This window comes from Apteryx rowi, unplaced genomic scaffold (genome assembly GCF_003343035.1).
Source record: "Apteryx rowi isolate R43461 unplaced genomic scaffold, aptRow1 scaffold_11, whole genome shotgun sequence".
NCBI classification, from domain to species: Eukaryota; Metazoa; Chordata; class Aves; order Apterygiformes; family Apterygidae; genus Apteryx; species Apteryx rowi.
This window is the reverse complement of record NW_020447308.1, coordinates 6,415,772-6,441,289: the sequence shown is the minus strand read 5'-3', so window position 1 is coordinate 6,441,289 and position 25,518 is coordinate 6,415,772. Positions and strand designations below refer to the sequence as shown.

The following is a 25,518-nucleotide window of genomic DNA, read 5'->3' as shown; positions in this document are numbered from 1 at the left end:
CAAACAGATAAATCAATGACTTGCTACCTAGTAGCTTTTCTATAGCTAAAATTAGTAGGTTAATAGTGAGAACGCGTTTCCATTCTTTTGTAATGAAACSAGTGGCTTGTATCAATATTGTAGCTGAAGTACTGAAATTCATTCAAAAAAGAGCCTGCTATGTGAAAATGGCTTAATGAATAACAGATACCTAACCTAATCCGTTATAATTAACAGAGAGTGAGGCACTTGTGAAAAATCACCAGATTATATTTTGGCTGGAAAGAGCCTCTTTCCTGTCAGATTGTACATAAGCTGAGTTCTTTTACTTCTGAAAAGAATAAACAGGCCTATATAGGCAAGAAGTTAGAGTCCATTTAGGGATTGCGTGGAGGACCTACATGTCATTCATTTTCTCATTAAGCTCAAAGGGCTGCGTGTCCTTAGGAGAGTGGCGGTGGCAGGGCCTGGAAATGCTCATATAATCTGATTATATCTTTAATRAAGTTACAGGCATTATCCACCTGGTATGGTGATGCTGCCTCCTTGGGGAATACATTAAAAACATTAACCGCAATGCAAGAATGTAGCGTATACTATGCTGAACAAAAAAGTTAAAAAAAATCATATTACCTGTCATTGCTGGCGTCTTTTTTGGTGTTGGTTTTTAAAATATGTGCTCCTATTTTTAGAGTTTTATTCTGAATCTTGTAATATCAACCATTCCATTTTGGTATGAGGTCTTCTCTATTAGCAGTGATCAAAGTGAAATATTTCATTTGAGTGAGAAAAAGAGACACTTAAGATAAATGAGATTCTGCTGTATTTGGAGAGTTGGATGTTTCTGATGTATGATCTGAATTAAAAGGTTAGAAAATTCATTGCACAAAGCAGTTCATTTATAAACAGATAATAAAATAGCATTAACATTAAAAGTTTAGAAAACAGTTTTTAACCTCTTTCGGATACATTTTAAACAAATATTCCAAGTGCCAAGAAGGCTTATAAATAACTCTTTTGGTGTTTGTTTAAAAAGTGAACCTATACATTATTATCTTAAGAATCAAACAGATCTCCCTGAGAATTACAGAATTCAAATATAGGGCTGCTTTAGGTAAATAGGCAAAGACTCTCTTTAGGTAGAAAGCAGACTGTCTTTCTGCCTTTGATTAATTTAGTGATAAACACAGACTCTTGATGTTCCCAAGAAGTTAACAAACTGAGCACAGATCAATATTTTGATTAGAAACCAAAAGCCAAAAGAAAACAAAAAAAAACCTCTCAAGGATTGAATTTCCTTCAGCAGTTTTGCCATGCTCTTCCTGTGACTATTTCTTTTGATTGGAAACGGTCTTTTCTCTAGTCCTGTTTGTTCAGTGTTGCCTTCTATCAAAGCTGTGGCAAACTGACATGGGGTTAATTGCAACCTTAAAAACAGTGCTCAGTAGAACCCGTTCTCTGCTGTTTGGTTTTATTCAAATGAGAGTTAGTCAGGGTAATATGCTAAAGGCCTCTTTTGAAGATACTGTTGTGAAAGGACTGTCATTTTGTTGAGGCTAATACTTGGTAGTTCACAGATATTGGTACATGTTACATTCAAAGACAGTTCAACTCTGAAGTGCTAAGCTGAAATGGTTTTTGAACATCAGGCGTGTTAGATTTTTGTCCTGCAAGCACTTGCAGGTGAGCAGTGCTAGACACTTTTCCTCCATGCAGAAGTAGTGTCTGAGACAACTGTAGCTAACCTCTCTTCAATGAGCAGAAGTAAATCTCATATCCTTTTCTCTTTGGCCCTAATTTCCGGTGTATGCTTTTGCATTGACACCATGTGGCTTTGAAACAGCTTGCACATGGAGAGTGGCCACTCGTAAACTTAAATTCATTTCACGAGGAACATTAACATTAAATCATGTTAATTAACATTAATATGACTTACATGACTTAAGACAGTTTTTGAGCTTAGGAGAGCTCTAGAAATAATTTAAAAGATAAGCTATTACTCCCACTGGGGACTTGACTTCAAGTTCACTAAAGGCAATGGGTGTCCTTGAACTGGCTTAGAGGGCTTTGAATCAGAAGCTTGTTTCGGATCACCTTCCTGGCTATCCCTCTGCTGCTCATTCTGCTTTGTGATGACTTCTTTATGCTGGGTTGTACATCAGTGTCATGCAGAGCAAACCCCGTAACGTCCCTTTTGCTGTTCTGGATCATGAGGCAATGAGCCATGTGTTTGCTAGATGGTCATATGAAGATTCAATCTATTTTTAGGGCAATCCTGTTGCCAGGAATAAGACTAATGTATGGGACTTTTGGTTAGAATTTTGGATTATATGAAGATGTAAATGTCTAAAGTGGATATTTAAAAATACTTTTTACTGACTTAACATTTAACAGACTAACACATCTGATGCAGTTACAGTTAAAATCAGCTTCTTATTTTCTGTCTACTTTTTATTTTTGACTGAAGTCATTGGGGACTTCTAGGCAAACAGTACCACTTTGGTTTCAAGGGCCCAGATGAGTAATCAGTAGATAAAAATTGGTATGTTTTATAGGTGAACTATAAGATGATGAAGAGACCATAGATAATTAGTTTTTATACAATCTATTTCTGACTTCAATGCAAATATTTTTATTTCATGTTAATGTTCTGCATGATGTGACCCAGTAAGTTGACCTATATCATTGTAAATGGCTCCCCCTTTTAAGACTTAAAAAGTGAATTGATTTTCCTTCAGCTGTGTAATAAGCATATGTCTCAGATCGAGCCTACTATATTGACATATGTAAACCTCATTTAAATTAATTAAAGTGGGTATTTGGTTATTCTCCCATTTGTCTATAGGATGATGGGAGAATACATTGTTTTAATTACCTCAGTTATTTATTTTGTCAGTACAGACAGATGTGAAAGTAATCTTCAGTATCAGAAATATTCTTTGGAAGAACCATTGGTGCTATCAATATCTTGAGTAGCTTAACAGTTGAATTCTTGGATTTTAGTAGGTTTGAGTGTATAAATTCCTTTTAAGTATGCATCTGCACTTTTTTTTAATTTTAGTATTCAGTTGATTGCTTTTTGCAAGTATTTCAGTTTGTACAACTTCAAGTATTTGGACTTGCATAAAAGCAAGGATTAATATGCCTAAAAAGATGTTTTTTAAAAATAGTCTTTAATGGCTATGCTTTCTTTCCTTTATCTAGATACAACAATGGTGGTCCATGTGCTATTCTGGTGGATTCTAAAAGGACTTTTTCTGTCTTTTCTGCTCAAAACTACTCTGTCCCTAAACCCAGATGATCCAAAYGTTTGTAGTCATTGGGAAAGGTAATGTATAACATGCCATTTTTTGGGTTGATTAGCCATTTCAGATCTGTACATTTAAAAGGCAAAATAAGAACCATCATTTGCTAAATTCTGCCTTGCCTCACAAAAGAACATTGATCTGCATGACAGAAATAGCATTAATGAGCAACTTTGTAGATTTGGATCATCCTAAAGAATTGTTTTTAAAGCTAGGGCTATAGATCACGTAATCCTGTGTTACCTATCCCCTCAGATCTGCTTTGGAAAGCTCCTCCACAGCTTCTACTAGAGGGCTGCACAAGCATATTTCCATTTACCATGGAGAGACCTAGGGAAATGGTGGCCTTGTTCTGTCTTGCTTTTTTCTGGTTGTTGCTGAGCATGACTTAGAGACTGGGACTAAGTTTTAAGCCTTTCCTGATGCAACATGCAGGTTTATACTGTGTGCCCTGAACTTTGTGACTTTATCTGCCAAATTCCTGTCAGCATCAAAGAGCGTCTTCATGAAAGCACTGAGAATTAAAGGCTCTGGTAATTCTGTTCTTTTTATTGTTACAATGTTCTAGTCCTACAAGTGAATCTGTGCAAGACAGCTCTTATGAATACAYAGAAACCCACTAGCTTTGATAGGGTTCACATTCATGCAGAGGCTAAAGTTGCTGTATTCTGAAGTTTAACTTGCTAAATTTCCAGTTCTGTTCTGTGGATTAGTTTCACACAGATATGAATTACTGTACATGTTAGTAAAATAAACCCTTTAACAAGAGGAAACATGAATACATAGTTTAATGGCACAATGTTTTGGTTTTAGAGGCCTTAATTAGAGAATTAACTGCTTGTAGTTCATGCAACTGCAAAGCAAAGACTATACATTTTCAGGAATAAGATTTTGCAGTCTGTGTGGTGAGGTGAAGTGCATTCAGAGCACAGGAATAAAATATTGATTTTGTCTGAAGAAAGTCAGCAACCTAGAGACCCGATCAAGGAGAAACAAAAATTAAATACCAAAATTGATTGGTTGTACTGACCAAGATGACTTTGTTACTTAGATGTTAATAAATCAAAGGGAAAAGATTGTTAGGGCAAGCACTGGGTAACAAACAGGATCATAAAATAATAATTAAGAATTGTGAGTGTTATTGTTTTACACTCATAATGAGCAATGTAAGTATTTTACTTTTTGGCATTAGTAGCTGTAAAAAGCACTGTTGTCAAAACCAACAAATTGTGAGAGGGGACAAAGGCAACACGTGGTAGACCTTGGCTTGTCTAGAAGGGGCCATGGCAAGCAGGGCAGTAATAGTCCAGTCTTCAGTTTGAGGCCCATCAGACCCTCCAAGCAAATATTTTGGTATTCCCTGTTACTTAYGGGTGCAATCTCATAGCCCTTAATCACATCAGCAGTCTCATTGATGAGAAGGAAATCACTCGGATGATTAAGACAAGCGATATAATGAATGACTTGGAGAGCTAATACCTGGGTCTTGACCCTGCCTCAAATGATTTCAGTTTGATTCTCCAAAGATATTGTAGATCTGATAATGTAGAGCTTGTCACCAGATCAGAATCTTCTATTACGAGCCTCTTAACTAATGCACGCACTTACTATGGGGAGCTGCAGTATTCTAAAATGACCAAGAAGAACAAATCAATGAGATTTGTGTTCCTAAATCATGTGAGAGGCCCAGACACTCTAAATGTAATCATAATAATTAGTGTAGCACCTGTTCCATGAATAAGTACTGTTTTGGGAAGGAGGAGATTACTGAATTCTTAGTAATGTGATTTCTAACCAATTTGTCTGATTTTTGTTTATATGTACTCATTTGTGTAAAGAAGGATAACCACATTCTAGCCCTGTCTCAAAGGGTTCCAAATCTAAGACATGACTGAACTTATGATGTTACAATTTTCAGTTAGTTCTGAGCTTATTTCTGCTACAAATTAGAAGGATTAAATTTGTGCAGTTTAAAAATRAACACTCCTGAGCCTTTTACAAATTATGCTATTTGATTGGTGCACCCAATATTATTTGAAGTAATGATGCTCCTTCATCATAAAACGAAGCGTGAGGATTCCATCATGCTGGCAAAACTCAGCAGTGCTAAGCTAATATGAGCGCTTATTAACATCATGGAATGCAAGCAAAAATCAACAGTCCTAAGCAGGAAGGCAATTGAGACATTTTAAAAGCAGGGTGCTTTTCTCTCTTTTAAAATTTGCACTGCTTAGTTGACTAAATGCCCTTTTCACCTTCTAAAACAAACATGAATTTTGGTAACATTTGTTTCTAATCCGGGAGGGAACAGCCTTTTACTCAGACTGAAATCTCTATGCCTGATTCTGTTAAGGAGTCCAAGTTAGAAGCATTTCCAAAACCCTGAGGAAGAGCTATGGTTGACTTCTGTTTTCAAAGTATTGAATATCACCTGGGTGCCTAGCTAAAAGGGGGAAGAGGACAGGAAGCCTTGTTCTGGTTTTGGATAAGGCCTACAGTTTCTAAGATCACTGATTTAATTATTTCTCATACTGGATTTAGATGAGAAGCATATACAGGGAGCGGAAGCTTTTCGTGTTGCAGTGGACAGCCTTTCACTTTCTTTCTTTGTCTGCTCCTAGCTACGCTGTGACAGTACAAGAATCTTATGCTCATCCTTTTGATCAGATCTATTATACAAGATGTACTGACATACTGAACTGGTTCAAGTGCACTAGACATAGGTAAGAACTGATCCCCAGACATTTTAATTTTACTTTGCCTTTTCATCTCCTCATATAACTTTTCTTTTTACCAAGCTTTTGTGGTACTCTAACACAGGTACGTAAGGAAAGATATGTTTTACTGTAATTATTATTTTGGCATTGTAGGCCATCATCTGAGGTAGAGAGATTTTTGCATGAAATTTAATTGAGATAAATGGTAGCCAATCTTTTAAGGGGCCGTTCAGGTGTATGCACCATGCCATTCCCCCCCACGTGCCTGGGAGCGTCTGTTACATGACCAAACTCTAACCATCCTTGCCGAGTGATCAGCGCATGTCCAGCTTTATGACAGGAAGTACATGCAGAATAACTGAAGAATTAGCCACGCTCTTGTCACATCACTATATGCGATTTGGTCTCATGATGGCACCTTTGCATTTTAAACACGTTGCCCATGGCCTCAGAACCAGGCTTCACCAAGGAAAAAGAGTGTTAGGAGACAGACTAGCAGAATAATCTGTTATGCTCAGCCCCCTTCCTTTCTTTGGGAAAAGGGCAGCGCATGGTTTAATTGTTTGGTGAGTTTGTTCTCCATGGAGCTATGTGAAACAGTTTAGCCATTGCTTAGAAGATACGAATGCATAAATTATGGTAGAGCAAAGTCTCCCTTTTGCCGTTAGCCCATTTTTGACACTTGGGGATCAATCAGGCTAGTGATAATTAGAAATGGATTGAAATTTGAAATACTGCATTCAAATCTATTGAAAATTAAATAGAAAAAGGATGGGTCCATTCCTAGCATTGAATGAAMGTTGATACTACATAGTTAATTTTTCTTGGGCTGCAAGATATCAGCTGTTGTGCTCAACCTGATTTTGAGTGGAAAAGTATTCTAATAACTATCTGCTAACATTTGCAATCTTTCGGGTGGGGGGGGGTGTTTGCCAGCTACTTGGTACCTTAACTTTGCATGGATTCAGTAGGAAAGAAGCTGTTCAGCACCATACCAATCCAGCTGTGGGTTTTTAGTTTTTTAGCTTCAGTGTTACAAAATATGGAACTGAACACAGATACAGAGCTTTCTGGACTATTGTATTTCTTGGAATGCAGCAGAGTAAATTGGATCAATTTATCTAACTTGAAGGACAATAGATTTCATTCAATTTGTGTAATTTCAAATAAACTAACACCAACAAAGCTGTTTTGAAGTGTTTGCTGTTAAATATTCTCTGTTAAATATTCTCTTTCTGCTCTGGTATCATTGCTAATGCTATGAATAATCTCAAAATACTACAGAATGGTTAACACTTAAGACATCTTTGCGCTGCAGGATTCTGGTAGCAGAAACATGCTTTAAGTACTGAATTGGGACTATAATGTCATTTTGCAAGGCACTAATGCCTTGGAAGGGTTACCAAGTAGAAAGAAATCACCTTGGGGTTAATTTCAAGTTTTGTAGCTCAAAAGCAGGTTCCACTGTGGTAATTTCTGGAGTAGCATGCTGACACAGTAGCCTCTATAGAAGATTCTGTTGATCCCATTGCTGATATGCAGAAATGAATTGTCTTTATTCTTGAAAAAACTCCTTGCCCATGCTTTAGGACTGGGGCAATGTTTTAAGATAGCAGTCSTAGGAAGGGCTATGGTGATTGACTGTCGTAAATACTGTGTTTGTAATAGAATATGTATTTCAAGTTTCCAAACAAGTATTGATTTTTTTATTGTGGCTTTTAATACCAAAAGCTTTCATACATTTTAAAATAATTATTGAATGCTATCCTTGCTATAATTTAACACAAATATAATTCCAACAGTAGACATTGATTTTCAATATTGTCAAATGGCTTTCTGTCTTGCAATTTAGAATAAGTTATAAAACAGCATATCGAAGAGGACTAAGAACTATGTATCGGCGAAGATCTCAGTGCTGCCCTGGATATTACGAAAGTGGAGACTACTGTATACGTATGTACAAAGCTTTGATTCGGATGTGACAATTAAAAGTAGTTATTTGGAGGAGATGTAGACAAATTAAAGAGGCATTACAATAGTAATATTAAGGGCTGGTTTTCAGAGCTGCTCAGAACCTTCAGGTCCCACTAATTTCAGTCAGAATTGCAGACACAGAACATTTCATCTATATCCCTTTCAAGCACATAAGTAATATTTYGCTGAAACAACTGGGGAGAGTGTTTCTTGAATCAGACCTTACCTTGAGGAGTAATTTATCTAAGTATGCATGAATGTTAAGGAATTGGGGGAACTGAAAACACTCTCAGGACTGAACTATTCCGTAGTTTAGGAAGAAGCATAAATTTTCTGCCTCTTAACTTTGAAAGTGTCATTACTTTTTAACCTTATTTTRTTCTACTCCACGTAAGAACAGTTTAAATATCATTATGTTTCATATGGTTCCTATCAATAATTTTGCTCTTTTTAAAGCTTCACAAATGTCAGAAGAGCTGTGTCYTAATTGCACTGTGTAAGCAAATAAAAAGCTCTGGGGTGTGTTAGGGCTACAAAAAGCAAAATGGTACATTCAGCAAAAYCTAAGAGCTTTGTTAATTAAAAATGTCCTGTACTCTAACATCAAATTTTTTCAGTATTGCAGTTTTCTAAGTTTTCTGAGTCAGGATGCATTTGCTACACTGTGCTCGAAAGGAATGGAAGCTGGGGATMTCTTGTCTACATTTTATTAGAGTGAGATTATGACACAAGAAAAACAAGTGTTTCATCAGTATCAGGATCCAAATTTTGTCGACAGATTTAGAATGCCATAGAATAATTTAAATGTGAAAATGATGCAGTTATCCAGCTAACTTTAAATATCTTCACACAGTGCTTTAAGGCTATATCTGTCTACCTCTGTTGGTGCCTATATTGTACTTGTATTGCAATAGTTGAGCACCTTGAAAACACGAATGAACCCTAATCTCATTTTAGATACCCTTTGTGCTACAGAGTTRCTGTAAAGAGGCTTTGGAGTGTGCAAAATTGACCACCCCTTTGAGATAAGGGATTAGAATTAGCCTTAATTCACAGAGAGAGGAATAATTTGATCTTTCAAAGTGCACTGTGTGACTCAAGTCCAGAAAAACATTTAACAGAACCCCTTGTCTTCACTGAAATCATCCCTATGCTGAAGTATGCACTTAACTTTAAATTTCTGTAGTGTCAACATCACTTCAGTGGCTGTTGCACATAATATTATTACCAGCTTGAACTTTGTGGCTCAAAATCCTGTCTGGCATAGAACATACTTATTTTCACTTTGCTCTCTGCAATGTATTGATTTTTTTTTTAATTGCCATACTGGTAGCAACAACAGGAGAATTTCGCAGACTCTCTGATTCTTTGAGAAGGCAGAAGTTCTTGCTGTACACAGGATATTAACATTTATTTTAAAGGGCTTTTTCCTTGGTACTGTTCCTCAGCATTACCTGGCACATTTTGTCTTTATATTATGGAGAAAGAACAGTATACACCACACACCAAAGGTTTGCTAATGCAGAACAGTCAGCATGTATCTGATCAGAAAAGGAGTTTCATGTTTAACACAGTGCAGATGATACTTATTCTCTCTGTGGGTTACATGTGCAAGAGTCAGGTTCTCATATTTCATTATCTGCATGGTCATAAATGCAAAGCGAATACCTCAGGAACATTTTCCATGTATCCTCGTTCCTGGGAGGTCTGAGCAGCAAGTGCGGCCAAGATGGAAATGCTGCCAAGAGGGAAATGCTGTAAAGTAAGTAGTTCTCCTTCATGATTGATAGTAGTGTACTTGGTCTTATTGTTTTGGTAGTACAAGTAGCCTCATTCTTTTAAAAAAAGCAAAAACAAACAAACCAACCAACCTCTGGCCCTGCAATGAACAGTTTGGAGGCACAACAGTATTAGCTAATGTGATCCCTCCTTTTCCCATCTCATCTTTTTTGTGTGTAACATATCAAGCCCTGGTCCCACTACCTGTATATTTTTTTCAAGTATGTTCCTTCTCTAACAAGCAGCTTCTCCCATTAATCGTTCTTTGCAGTCACCATTGAATTCCATTTTCATTCCTTGTGGCCCTTCCCTGCTTTTATCTCTTTCCCCAGCTTCCCTTTCCCAATTCTTTCTTTTCTTTAARATGATATTTTCTGCTGATTTCTAATAAGATAGTCTGGTAGTCCTGTCCCACATTCCTCTAGACACATTCAGTGCCTGTTCCTCTAATGGCAAATGCTACAAGAGAAAGGGCAGGAGACACCATCAAAATCACTGCGCTTGCCTGCGCTGTCGCGGAGCRGCATGGGTTGGAGATGCAAGTCCTTCCTCTGAGCCCCACTGGCACCAGGGGAAGGAAGCTCCAGCCCTGCGGAGCAGGTTCTCCTCGCCCAGCCAGCCCTTTAACGTCTATTCCATTAGCATCATGGGAGCCACTACAACATGGGCAGGAGAGAATACATCCTGCAGTGAGTCTGATGATCAAAAGAAAGTTTGATTACAAAACAGGGTAGATTAAAAGCTAATTGGTTCTTCTTTCATTAATAGCAACCTTTATTTCTTGCAAAAGTTAAATAGCTTTGTAATTAACAGTGACATGTTTAGACTAGTGAAGGCTGAGTTTAAATCTCTGTTAATGGCTCTTTCTTGGATTTTAAAGCAGGAGTGAAGGCTTTCAGCTGCTGTTTTGTTCTTTTCCCTTTTTGCTTACTATCTTTTTAAAAGCATGTCAGATATATGTTTCTTTCTTTGTCCTCCCGTTGGGACTTCCTGAATGGATTAGCACTAATAAAATCTACCCTATTTAGTTCTAAATGATCAGGTTAACCCAGGGCCTTTTGCTCTGCCATTCCTCCTCTGGTGTCTTCTCCACACTTTTGGTATCTCCTTGTGCTACTGCCCCCTGAAATGTGGAAGTTAGACAAAAGATCAAATAATTTTTAATTTTTAACTGATGAATTATAAATCTGCCCAATCCATTGGTATTTAGGCTAAACAGTTTTGAGGTATGGAACTGTCTTCTTTGTGCCTATAAAGGACTTGGAATATTTTGCAGTGGGATATATTATTCAAAATAAAGCAAAATAAATGAACATGAAAAATTCTGCAAATGTACATCTGCATTTTTCTTCCATTGATATCTTAGAAATGGTTTCTGCTGTTCTGATAGTTCTGCGAAATGATTCTCCCCTGCTCTGAATGTGTTTATACATGACACAGCTTTTCACTGAGCTCTCCCTGAAAACAAACAGCATACTCTTGGTAGTAAATCAGAGCAGCTATGATTTACTATACTTTATTTGCTAAGGTAAGCTTTTGGCAAAGCAAACGCATAAACTGCAGAAATTTTTTTTTAAACAACCACAGGGTTCAAACACCCTTCAAGGTTTTCATAAGGATATTTTAAAATTATCCTGCCCAGATTAGTATCTGTGGTAGAGAAAGCATCTCTGAATATTTCTTTGCTGCTTAAAAAAAAAAAAGAATATTACATGGCTCTTTTGTGGATTTGCCCTTTGAGCAGATGCTAATTGAATATTTCCCTTTAAAAATACATCAGGTGGAAAGAGCCCCTATATACTAAATGGATATCTTTTTGTCTGAAAGACCAGTGCTTTGTTCAATCTGTCCATTTTAATCTTATTCTTATTCTTGTGCTACAGATTTATATAAAAGAGAAATCTGTTCTAGGTAGCAAAGGGTCAGAGACCCAAGCATCAGGAAGAAGGAAGATGGGACAGCAAACAGCATCTAATTATATCCGACACTTTGGCAGAAAAAAACAACCCTGAAAAAAGTAACACAAAGCTGGGAATTCACCTTTTCTTTATAGATTGAGAGTATTTTAGTTTTTAACAAACAGCACTATTTTTTACTCTCATGCCATACATTCTTTTTCTAATGTATAAATCTATGCAATGTGACAGGATTTAATAGTGACAGGATTAGTGATTTAACAATCTTATTTGGTGCCATTTGTCTGTCATTCAAACCTGGCAAAATTCAGTTGTGTTATAAATTGACCATTTCATGGTTCTTTCTTTTCGTGGTCAAGATAGTATTGATCTCAGATTGTTTCTCAACATTCAGCTTTCCACATAAAATTTGCCACAACCATCATGAGGGCTCCTTGGTTTCTTTGACAGCTCTTTTTATAGAGAAATTCTTGGTCTCACTGGTTGTATCTCAATCTGTCACCTACAGTGAYAGTTCACTCAGGCCAGACTTTAGGGACATTATTATATTTGCCTGTGGTTATTTGCCCTTCCTGTCAACGAGCTCACGTCTGACACCTTTCATGAATTTAAAAAACAAATGCGGAATGTTGTTTTAATAGTTGACTTAGTGAAATTATGCAAATTTGGGAGCTGATTTCTATCAGGATCTTAAATAATGTTCCATAAATTATGTAATTCTTAATRGACACGCAAACTTCATAGTACAAAGCATGTTTTTGTATGCTGGTAATATGAAAATTCATGCCTCAGGATTGCATTCAGATTTACAAGGTTGTGTGGCTAGTGTAGTTTTTGTAATCTTTGAAAAGGCTCCTTTACTGGAGCCATATGGCTAAATTGTTAAACATCTGTACTATAGAAGTAACAATTTGAAAGCTTCCGGCCATCTGTATGAATTACAATACTTCAATGCATATGTTGCAACAACACACTGACACCACAGTCAAGTGCACTTATGATGAAAAGAAAAATAATAGCTTATGTGATCAGTGCAAAAGTTGTACACTCTTAGAAAATGTTGAATCAGCAGTTTAAACATCCTGAATATTCATAATGTTTGCTCGTTTGTCAGATTTGTTGATTATTTTAACTTTATAAGGCAGTAGGTCATTAACATTTTAGAAGAAATGTTGTCCCCCACTTCTCACCTTGATTTTAAATTTCTCTTGGCCAGCATTCCTGTAACCTGAAAATATATTGTTTGAAACCTGCTGGACTTAGGAAATATATTTTTCTTATCTTTATAGACACACATTACAGCTGGTGCTAGTGCTTTTTGTAAGAGCCTTACTGTTACATTATTCAAGTACAGCATTCTGTACATCAATAATGCAACATAAATTAAGGGAAATGATATAGCGGTACATAGATACTTTGTATCAGGGGACATTCTCTTTCTTTTTCTCTTTCTGATCTGAGATGTATGAACACAGGAAAATGGTGTGGATGGCCATTCTGTATATAGCACTATTAAATGTAGAACTGAAGTGACAGTGGGTGACACTTTGAAATTCCTCTTTTTATATGCATTTAAGATGATTCCATATATTTTTTCCCACTAAGTAATGTAGGGAAAATAACTTTGGTCTTGTGTCCCCCATATGAGGGGAAACTTTCACAGGAACTAAGAAATTATAATCCTAATAGCAGAAGTAGTAGTAGTAGTAGTAGTAGTAGTAGTAGTAGTAGTAGTAGTAGTAGTAGTAGTAGTCTTACTGGTATGTGGTGGCCGGGAGGAATCCCTGCTCTCTTTATTAAATGAGCAGGTGGGTTGATAAGAAAGAACAGAAGCACCATGCAGCAGAACTGATTGTCTGTACTCATCTTCTGCCACATTTGCTACTATATAGCTAAGTGTAACCTGAGGGCCATATGCCAATGTCTGGTATACCATATTACAGAATGTAGTTCTGCTCTGGAAGTTAATAGTTTAACCCAGACTGCATTCAGCCTTTACTGTAATCTCGGTGTTTCTCACTTAGCCTCCATAAAATTTCACATAAGTTCTCCTATGTCAGCTGGACCCTTCTAGGGTCTAGTCATTGACAAAAAATTCAAAAAGATACAGAACTTCTGTGCATCCTAATTAATTTGCTTCAAATCCCTCAGAGGCTCACTCTGTGAGCTAAGGAAGTTCTCAGTTGTACTGCTGAAATTAGTCTACTCTATTTTACCTTGCAGTCATGGAGTAGTTCACAGCCTTGTAACCAGCAGAAGCCTTTGCTTATTCATTTTGAGCACCTTGGGAGGCAGGTATATTTGGACAGGCAAAAGGGGACCAACTTTCTGAGTGGGTTAGTTCATCCTGTGGCATAGATAAAGACACTGGGAAACTATTTAGACTAAAGACACCTCTTTGATGGGAAGGTGCAAAAATCAATTCTCATCTCCCATAGATCATTTATTTGCAGTCAGCTTCTGGATGTTGATGGATCTACAGAGATGTTAGTGGGGAGTAGTAATGGAATAAGGGAAGGACTTATGGAAAAAACGCAGTAGAAGGAGAAGAAGCAAAATGTTCATGCAGGGGAATGAGGACAGCATAAAAACAAAAGGTATACTGAAGCCTTGTTATGTCTCAAGGGGCTTAATAAATATCAGAGGAAAAACTATGCTGGCATTATTGGTAGTCAGAAAAAGATCTAGACTGTTGCTCTATAGATCAGCAGCAAAAAAGCTTTTCTGGCTGCTCTGGACAATCTCAGTTTGGTCAGTATAAAAGGATGCTGGGAATGTGGACACAGCAATAGGCGCTGGATCCAGGGGTGCTCAGCAGTATTCATGTTAATGTCCCAGATGCCTGGAAGCTTCAGCAGGCTCAGAAACAAGACACAGGAATCATGGATGTGAATTCATTGTTGAATTCAAAGAAATAAGTGTACAAAATTTAGTCCATGAATTTGTCCAATTTTAGCAAAGGCAGGTTGGTCCCTGACTGCTATAATTCAGCATAGGTCCACTGTGTTTGGTGGACATCCTCAGTTACTTCATCCTCACTTACAAAACTTACTTAATATCTCTGGTCCCTGTCCTCCTTCTCCTGCTTTAATGCATCCCAATGTTGTTACGGCAGTTTGCACGGATCTCGAATGGTGTGGAAGGCATCAGCGCTCATCTATGGTAGTTATGTTAAGCTAAATGGCTCAGTCCCTCCTATGATGGTGGTATCCATTCACTTGCATGGACCTATAAAAACAAGATACATGAGTGAATTCCTCTTCAGCACATGTACACACAGGACTTTTGCCCTTTAGCATCTTCTGGAGTTCTGTGCCTTCAGAATATTTTTCCCTCCAAAAGAATTTGAAGTTCATTAAGGGTCCAGATGCATAGGGAGCTGGGTTAACTTCCTGAAATCAGTAAGGTCAGAAAGCAGAAGGATATGTGAAATGAAACATGTTTAAAATTAAAGTTGCTTTCTTGACCACTCCTTTACATCCTTCTCCCATTTAATAGATTTATTTCTCTTTTTTTCTGAAGAAGTTTTAAAGCCTAGTAAAAAAGGAGGTGGGGAAGAGAGAGAGAGGGAARAAGAAGAGTAATCTAAATCAAGATGGCCTTTAAAAAAGGCTCTTGGTGTACGTACAAAATCTGAGCTAGCTCCTTTTTCACTTCCTTCTATTGTATTTCCCTCCGGGTGTTATCCTCCCCTGTCCAGTCACAGGATCTTGTCACACAGCAACTCTGACCATCAGTGAAGCTGTCACCTGTAGGGGATAATTCCCAGGCAGATTCCTTGCTGACTGAATAATAGAGCTACTATAACTTGTGCCAGATCTGAGCTCCGCTTGCCCCTCTTCCCTCATGTCTAGTCATCTTGTAAGATTGAAACCATAAATAAAAATGAATTGATGTCATTACAAGGAAGTCAGAAGTGCGTACAATAGAATAGTAGCCTAGGGTAGCCATGCTGTAGCTGATAAAACATACTCATCAATAGGATCCTCGTGAAATCTCCTTATGCTTTTTTGGTCTTTGCGCCTCTTGGTTTTAATAGGGACAGGGGACTACTTTGAAAAGTGGTGTGAACCAATATTTTCAATTATTTTTACTAACTTAAGAACCTGAGCGAGGCTGGGGCAGTGTTGGCGGCTGTGCAGGCTGGGGCTGTGGGCCTTGCTCCTACTGCTCTCTGTTCTCTCAGCCATCTGTAGCAACGGCCATGGATGCCTGGAATACGTGAAACTGTGCGGGCAGGGGGAGGTGGCTGGTTACTTGGGCACATTTACTTATAGTTCAGCTACTCCCTGTCTCCTCTGTAAAGGACTGAGACTAGCTCGAAGCATTTCAGATGATTGAATTTGGCCCGTGGGTTGCATGTTAGACTTAGGCGCAATGCTTTCTGCTTTCTTCTGTAAATAATATGTAAATATCTTTCATGTGACCTTTAGGAATATGTGCACCTGAAATGATTACTTCCTCTTAGCAGKCCTCCTAAATACCATTGACATTCGTAGTAAAAATACCAGATGAGCCTGCTACATGAAACATTATACCATATATCAGTGTTGGTTTCTCATATGCTGGCTAACACACAGGAGTGGATTTACAGAGTGGAAGTTTAAGGAGGTGTAGTTTCCCTCATTCCCCCATTAACTTTGCCTTGAGTGGAATGTACTCCATGTCTCATGGTAGGAAAAATATATATTATTTTATAGACTTCCCATCACTTTTGCAGCTCCATTTCTGATGAATATGTGATAGCCTGTAAAAATAGGTTAGCTACTATGTAGTTTAATGCAAATAGATAGTACTCTTTTATAAACAACTCTTCACAATATGTAGAAAGTAATCATATGTGGTAAAATAAAAAAATACCTGTGACTCTGAAGCACAAATCGTTTAGAGCCAAAATGTAAAAAGTAATAAGGTGCCAACTGTGCAGGAGATCACTGGGAGACTTTAGAAAGCAAGTAAATAACTTTTCCTATTGAAACCATACTTTTGCATGAGGAACATGACTTTCAAAGGTGTTGAACACTACAACTTCCATCAGCTTAGTTGGGAATTATGTATATACACTATTTCTGAGTAGCATTAAACACTGCAACAGTAAGAAGTGTCAGTTGTTGCATCAAAGCAACAACTGAATTGCAGGATGAGCTGTAGTTTCATTTGGATGTACTAATTCTTAATGTAGCTTCATACAGCATAGCATCTTCTTGAGACATTCACAAGGGCTGCTTTAGTGAAGTAGGTGATAGTGAAGCAAAACAGCAGGAATTCTTCATGGGGCAAAAAAAAAAGTCTGTGACAGGGCAAAATGGCTAGYGAGAGTGGACTCAAGATGCCTAAAGTGCACATAGATGGCAGTTTTAGATTTGCAATAAAGCCAGCTGGCAAATCAGTGTTCATTTCTTGGTTCTTAGTTGTTCTCAGTGAAAGAAGAGGATGATGTTGTCTGATAACTTGACAAGCATCTGTTAATGCTTCATAAACCAGTGCAGTGTAATAGTATTGATCAGACATCAAAAAGGTTAATCAGGAGACATCACTCTTTTAACCAAGAACCCACTGTGGCTACTTACTCTAGAACCAGATATTCTTCTTTGACTGTTTACATAGACATTGCTTTTTTCTTTCTTTTATAGGATGATAACATTCCACTTTGTATTTGTGTATTATATAGCTGCACATGCTTTACACTTTAATATGTTTCTTAAGGCTCCCCAAGGAATTTTTTCCTGAAAATTCAGTGCATTACAGATTTGATCATAAAGCAGTTTTTGAATAATTTATCTTAAGCTCAGTATTTCTATCATAGATACTCACTTTTCCAAACTTCACTTTCTCTAATACAGTAAGTCGAGTGACATTTTCAATCTATTTAATCCCAAAGCTTTCCTTCTTTTAATCAAGATTTTTCTTTTCTGAATACTATGATTTACTTGTATTACTGTAATGCCCAGAAGTCCATGTGCTAATGCAAATACTACTAAAAGATAGTCTGTACTTGAAAGAGCTTACAACCTAGGTATATAGATTGAGTCAGACTCTTTCCGCTTAAGAAATAAGAAATTGTATACAAAACATTTTATAAGCATTCTTTTAAAGATATTAAATCTGATATTCATTATAGCAAATAACAGTACACTTTCAGTTACAGCCACATAGTACTTATAATAGCTCTACTGAAGCAAATACGCACTGGTATGTAGTTCAAGATTTGCTCTCCCTTCATCTACATTCCAAAGTGTCAGTTTCTAGGGAATTCTACAATTTAAATGGAATTCCTTTTAAACTCATCATTAAAATGGTCCATAATGATTATTTTTTGCTCAAAACACTGCATAATAGTTTTGTTTATGCAAATACTACCTAATATTTATGTTATAGTAAAGGGTAGGCATCCTGAAAGGCATTCAATAGTTTTTATTTCCAACTTTCTTCTTCTATTTTCAGGCAACAGTATGAATCACAAGAATCAGAGAATACGTTTTACCATGTCTCATTAGCAGGAAGTTTCTCTAGACAATTAGTCATTACTGAGAAATTGGGCTTGATCCTGAAATCAACTGACCTCCTGCAGTCTAGAGTTAGTGACAGAAATTTTAAATTAGTGGCTTGAGATTAGAATCAGCTCTGTAATTATACAATAATTTATTTCTTAGGTCTTTTTTGCAGTTCTTTTCAATAAGTAACTCTGAAACACAGGTGATCCATTACTATGGTTCCTTTTGAAAAGTGAGAATATTGTCTGCATTTAAATATTCCATTCTCAGTAATGTTAGTGTAGCTCATATATTAACATGATCTTCAAACAGACTATACTTCTATCCTTGATTTCATCAGGGTGACCTTCATTTGCAGCTTGTAGCTTGATCTGAAATGAAATCTGAAAGGCATTGGCCCTCTAGGGCCCATGCCATATAATAGCCTGGCCTCAATGACAGATTTGCCTTTAGAAATTTGTCCATATTCATCCTATTTTGGTGAGAAACAAAGAAAAGGATTTTTGTTAGATTGGCTTGATGAAATCTGGAATAAGAATGAAGGGAGATCTTGTTTGAAAAATCAATACTTTATTCAATGTGCTACAGGACTAAAAGTCATCTAGGGCAATCGGGGTAATTTAGTTTTATTAGGTGTTGTATTGCACAGCAAAGATGGCCAGAACTATCATGCAGTCCAGACATCTTGATCTGTCTACTTTTGATCTTTTAGAAACAATATTTTTGATGCACCCATCCTCAGTCTTATACACAGTATATATTCTTTGCCTATGAAAATCAATCAACAGTGGAGCTGTGTCATTTACTGACAGAAAATGGAATTTTCTTGGCATGAGACCCATAATTCAGGGCAAGTCAGTAATCAGAGAGCTATGGACATGTGGCAATGCTACCAGCTCCAAAAATAAATATTTCACAGGAGCTGGAATGCGATGGAATTTGTACACAAAGAAATTCACTTAATGACCTGAGGGGATAACCTGTAACAAAATATACAAATGCTATAATTTTAAGGTGAATTCCAGAGAACAAGGCTAGATGGCTTCATTACTGAATTAGACTATTTAGGCCCAAGTCCTACTCATGTCTCTCTCACTATGTTTGCTATATAGCACATCTGAGAATCCAGTCCTTTGCAACTGATGTTATAAGTGCTTTTTGCATAACAGCTCATTTACTTTGACACTGTCCTCTATGCTTCCCTCATCACTGTTTAAATCAAACAGACACTCAGCCAATGTTGGAGCCCCTCCATTCTTGGTCTATTTGAGTGATACTGCCATAGTAAGAAAGCAGAGGTAACTCCGATTTGAAGCAAGGCAATAGAAAATTATACTCAACTAGGAATGTTATTTATTTCTGACTTGTCATTCTTAGCTAATTTCTAACTTTGTATTTCTCAGCTGGGAATTCACTTTCCATTCCAACACATCTCCTAGGAGAGCCCAGGTTGTAAATGAAGATGCCCATAGCTATGAGTGACTAGTGCTRTTGGAGAACGGTCATCCTTCAGCAGTCTGCTGCTATCTGCCATCATGGGTAGTTTGGGAGATCAAATTATGCTTGTTCTTCTTCCATTAGGTTTGGCTGATTCTCCATATGTTGGTAGGAAGGGTGAAAGACCCAGGGATCTTAGTTAGATACCAGCTTGTCTTGTATTCCCCAGCCTGGCAATAATTTCACTCCTTAAGGCAAGAAGAAGAATTCCCCTAAGGTCAGGAGCAGGAAGACTGGAGAGTTCTTCCACTGGTTTTAGCACAGGAGGAAAAGCTGCTTCTTCCCTCTTCTGTCCTCAGAAAAAACTGAGCCTCRTGCTGGCAAATCAGTTTTTGACTGCAGTGAGTTTTGGTGGAGTAAGGTCTTCTAGATCACACCTGGGAATGTAGAGAGAGTGAGAGAGAGTGCTTAACGGTAGATGTTAATATTTCTGCATCACTTAGGAAAAGACAGTAGCTCTCTTATTAAAGGTGCAACATAAAGTGCAATTTGCATTAAGTTTGCTAGTGGGATGAATCAACTTCCAGCAGAAAATTAACTTGTGAAAATGTGTTTTCTACAAATCGTTTGAAAGAGTTGGTCAATTTACCAAAAAGGAAGGGGGGAAAAGAGAGGGGGAGAAGGAGGGGAAAAGCTTTCCTGGGTCATAGATTGTGCTCTGCTGATTCAGCATCTCTCTTAACCTCATTAACAGTTTGAACTAGTGGTAATGATCGTTGTGAACCCTGCAGTGAGGCAATGGGAAATCATTTACCAGAAAATGTTAAATGCTGAAAATAATCCCACAGAATAACATTGTATTAGACAATTGATTAGCAGAATTGATCTCAGCATAAGTCTTTTGCCTCAACATGGTAGAAAGGAATGATTATTCCTAGCTGAAGCAATGGCAGAAAATGTATAGAATCAGTTGCTGGCCTTAAACAATCAACAGTTCTCAATATTTAACTGATTTCCAAAGAGCTCTCTATGAGCTCAGAGTCACTTGCAGTGAATTGTCAGGGAGGAAGACTGAGCCTTAGAAATGGTAGGTTTGTTGCGAGTGTAACTTACCTTAGAGTGACCAGGATTTCACCTGAAGCTGGAATTTCTCTCTTCACCCCACAGAGCAAGTTCAGGAGTTTGTACGTCCTGGTCCCCAGATAGCAAGAGCCAACCCTGTATGGACTGCCATCTGACCTTGGTCTGAAGACTTTCCTTTACATTTGATGTTAGTCATGATTCATTGAAATCCAGCTTTAGATATGGATATTTTGTCTTCATTGCAGAATATGCCTAGGTTTTTAACCTTAACTCCCCCATGCCTTCACAGAAATCCTCTTGCCTGAGCTTAGTTGTGATTTAGACTTCACCTACAGACCCAGGGATTAGTGCTGCTTTTGCCCAGCCTCATAACCTGTCCACTTTGCAGTGCAGATGCACTTGACTGCTCAGCATCCTGCAGTGCCTACCTACAATTCCTTCTTTGTGCTGGGAGCACTGCAAAGCTCTTCTGTTATTCACACAGCCAAAGTTACAAAGCAGTTCAGCTTACTGACCCCAGTTCTGCTCTTCTGACCTTTGCTGCTACAAGGAGGCTGCTTTTCAGCTCTTGTTCAGACATGATTAAATGGCAAGTACTATCTCCCATTTCTTCTCTACCAGAGCAGATGAAGCCAATGAGGCATCAAAATAACACAAAGAGCTTATTTCAAGTCTGTTCAATGTGTGACATCCATTGACCTCTCTTTTTGCAGTGCTCTAAACTTTTCCTCTTTTTCTGTCAATGGCACTATTTTTATGGTCATTGCTGTTATGCCATTCCTTTCTCAGGGGGATGCTGCTCCAGCTCAGCTGTTCCTAGGACCCAACCAGACTGCAATTCAAAGAGGTGCTCAACAGGTCTTGCTCTTCTTATGGCAACTAGAAAGAGTGGCAGGCTTCCCTCTACCCTAACCTTTCCCTGACACAGTCTGCCTTCCTAACTACTCCCCAGGGTAAAGCCTACAGCAGGTAATATGTTGCAACGTGGACTAAACTAGATTCTCATCAGTGCCAGCTCCTCCAGTAATCAGTAAACTATGAGCATCTCCCCTCTGAGGGTTCTGAGAGTCTGAAACAGTGAAGTCTGGCTTGAATGATATCAGGAGCTGTATAGTAGCCCATGTCATCCATCTGAGACGCTCACCCATGACAAGAATGTGGGTGTCCCTGAGTTCATCTTCTCATTAGTCATCAAAACCCCAGATTGCCATTTATGTGGTAATAGAAATCTGAGCTGAAACTAATATAGGTTTTATGCTTATTAACAAATCTTCACCTCCTAACAGATTCATATAAAGATTTTCAGATGTTTTGTCAATGATGACAGTGACATATGTCAGATTCTTCTCCTGGGAGAGGACAAAATCCTCAAAATGTATGTCCTCAGTTCTGTTATTTTAGACTTTCACAAGTCATCTCTGGCACAGCCTACTCCCTAAGCTTTGGCAGGGTGTCAAGACTGAAGATAACACAACCTAGCTGCTATCTTAAACAGATCAGTATCTCACTAAGACAGTGGTCAGAAACTCCCCATGTCCCAGCCAACAAGAAAGACCACTGATTCTGATCTGACTGCATGGACACACAGTCTCTAATTCCAGATCTGCCAGAAAGTGTAATAGCATCACAGCACCAGGAAAAGGAGTTGATCTTGTGACCCATTGCTGTTATACGATCTGTGTCAATCTCATTTTTTCTTTGTTCACATTGATCTCCTTGTTTTTGTATTTGTTATTAATACTTTCATTGAGTACCAAGAGGGAGATGAAAAATAAGGATTGTTGTACACTGAAACAATAAATTTCTCAAAATCTGTACAGGCTTTGAGATCTCTGCCTCTATTAAGGCTGCTAAACCCTGCATTAAAGTGCTATCCAAGGTGGTAAACTAATTTATGAATCCTGAGTGATCACCACAGAAACAAGTATTAAGCAATGCAAAGAACTATTATCCCACTTCATTGAAGAAAATGTCCAAGAAGCCAACTAATGAGCATGATTCCTGACTGAAAGTCAGTGATTTAGAGAATGAAGCTTCATTTCCTCAAATATGCAATACTCTAAAAATAAGGAAAAACTACCTGGATGAATTAGCTGTGGTCATCTTTCTTCTGCTATCAAACTTCCCTTTCCTGAACACATTCTAAGAGAAGCTAGCCAAAAGCTGACTACAGGCTTATCTAATGAAGCTAATATCCTAGACTGAGCACAGCCTGGAGTCAGTCCAGTACATTGAAATGAAACCGCCAGAGTGGCCCTAAATGAATAGATTCGTAATGGATAAGGGGCAAACATCTTTTTTCATCTTCTTTGACCTCTCTGCATTATCTGAAACCACTGACCATAAAATGACTGTTACTTCACCCCCCCAAAATATTCTTTCCCCTAACAGTGGCACCAGGGACTGGGAGAATATGATAAAATGGCCCAAATTGTTTCAAGGGACACCTATTAAATAGTGAAGGAAAACTTCACTTCTCCCGTTAAATTTCTTCTTTGTGGAGTCCAGCAATGATAAAGCATGAGATGGTTAGATGACCTGAAATCAGATACCAGCCATATGTACACAAAATGCAGGTCTACCTTTGGTTCACAGCAAACAAACACAACTGGTCAGAGTTTAGGTGAGATCAGTGTATAATGGGGAAAAACTGGCTGAGACTACCTAAGCTGCAGGTGGGGCAGAGAAAAGGAGGATATTTTGAAGGACTTGCAGTCATGGAGCAGTGTCCTTTAGCCACATGGGCAGTCACAATAGACGAGTTCATTCTGTGTAGTTTAGGAGAGTGTTTGAATTTCTCTTTGCTAGCAGCATCTGTATCTTCAACTAGTAATGTTTTCTGTTATGTCCAGTTGTCTTTGAGTCTCTCCCATCCTGGCACACTATAACATGGCTCCAGTTATTTATGCTTTCCATCACCTTCTGGCTGAACTACAGTATTGGACTATATTCCCTGGGCAGAAAGCCTGCAGAGCCTAGGAAACTCTAGCTAGTACAGAGCGCTCCAGCATGTCCCCTCAGCAACACACGCTGCTATGAGTGCAGTGCATGCAGCCTGTTTTCTGCTTTCTACCCTGGGTTCCTTTAGAATTTGTAATTTTACTTGTCTTTGTTTTGAAGATACTTTGCTTGTTGGGCACAACAAAGTCCTACAAGCTGAAGAGGGAGGAAGACGGGGCTTTGTTGGATTGCTGGTTGTGAACTCCTCCAGGTTCAAATGACCACTGTAAATCTTACCACATTCCATCGCAAGCACAAGACACGAATTTTTGACTGTGCTTTTTGTGAAATAATATACGAAAGTTATATTTTTGGACAAGCTAGCAAAACCTTCCCAAGCTAAAATGCTACATATTCTTCCGCTAGAATGAAACTCTTTTCTAAATGCACTTTCACTCCTGGAAAGAGGCTAAGAGGGCAATTTGTGGCAGGTGTTAGTTACATTGCTTAAGGGAGTACTAGAGGTCAATGTGTTGGTAAAGTAGTGATAAGCAGGGTATAACAGCGTGTATAAAATAGGGTTGTACAGTGCGGTTAAACCCTGCAGAATCATAGTTTGGGTCCACACACAAAGGAATGCAGCACCAAGGAAAACAAAGTCGCTCTGGATTTCACCGAGGAGTGGCCACATATGTTAAAAAAAGCACTGTTTGTAATTATAAAGTGAGTAAGTGATAATCATCAAATGAATTGTTATAGAATCCTTTTGTTGACTTCATTCCATGATAAGGAGCAGTTGTTGTGTGACCTTGAATATGGTGAAATAACTCATGCTAAACGCATTGCTACAAAGTTGGCATTTTGGCAGAGCTTTGATGTAGGTCATTTTATTACCAGACTGAATCAAACTACAAACTGATCTTAAACTCATGCCAGGAATGCTAATAATAAACTGATCAATGAGGTGCTGGATTGTTCAAGAGAATTGGTCAGGGGAAAATGCAGACATAAAAAGCCTGGAATTCCAAAGGTTGAACTGCTTGGGCTATTATAATGGGAGGAATTATATTACTTGCATTAATGCAAGTTTTCTTTACTCCAGGGGCCTTTGGCTGTGTGTTGAACAGGACAGTGTCAGAAAGCATATACTTATCTTTATTTTTCTTGACCTTTATGTGCAAGTAATTTTTATAGTTCCATTAACTAGTAAGATCATTTGCAAGCCGCTGTACAAAGTATATTACGAAGAATGCCTTGGGGACCATTGTATCCTATTATGTTGAATGTTAATAGAATGAAAAATTAATTTAAACTCTAAAGATTAGAGCAAGACAAGACTTCCCTTTTATATGGGGAAATATGAAATTGTATTTGCCATAGTAAAGCTTCAGAGTAGTACCCTAATCTGTCCTTTATATGGACCTTTATAGACCTGATTCAAATCAGACAGTGGAAGGAGTCTGATTATTTGCCTCCTAGAATAAAATGGCTTCTATCAAATTAGCTTCCCTTTTAGAAAAGGGGATTTCTGTGACCCCATATATGGGGTTAGTCCTATGTAATTTCATAGCTTTAAATTACTATATTCTAGTGAGCTCATAGCCACTTCTTTAGCAAGTTAATAAACCAGAGATGAGAGTACCAACAGTTCCAGGGAGTGTTTTTAACTTTCTTGACTCTTTAATTGCTCATTAAAGATTGTCACCTTCAACTGTGAGGGATTTCAAAACACCTAAAACCAAAGATGCAATTCTCTATAGTACTTTTTGTAATTCATATGTCACTGATTGATTTAGAATGAGGAGTACGATCTTGAGTCCTGCTTACAAGTCTTAGATAACACTCTTCCCAAGGGACTGGAGCACTATTAAAGAAGTCAACACTTCTGTCTATA

At 37.9% G+C, this 25,518-nt stretch overlaps 1 protein-coding gene across 1 annotated transcript in view; it reads left to right on the top strand.

Moving 5' to 3' along the window:
* MEGF11 (multiple EGF like domains 11) overlaps nt 1–25,518 on the top strand; it is a 294,124-nt gene that overhangs the window by 82,603 nt on the left and 186,003 nt on the right. The window contains exons 2-4 of the mRNA XM_026074925.1: nt 3,184–3,307; nt 5,906–6,007; nt 7,854–7,954. Coding sequence (XP_025930710.1) covers nt 3,192–3,307; nt 5,906–6,007; nt 7,854–7,954 — 319 coding nt within the window. The 5' untranslated portion in view covers nt 3,184–3,191. The remainder of the gene's footprint in view (nt 1–3,183; nt 3,308–5,905; nt 6,008–7,853; nt 7,955–25,518) is intronic.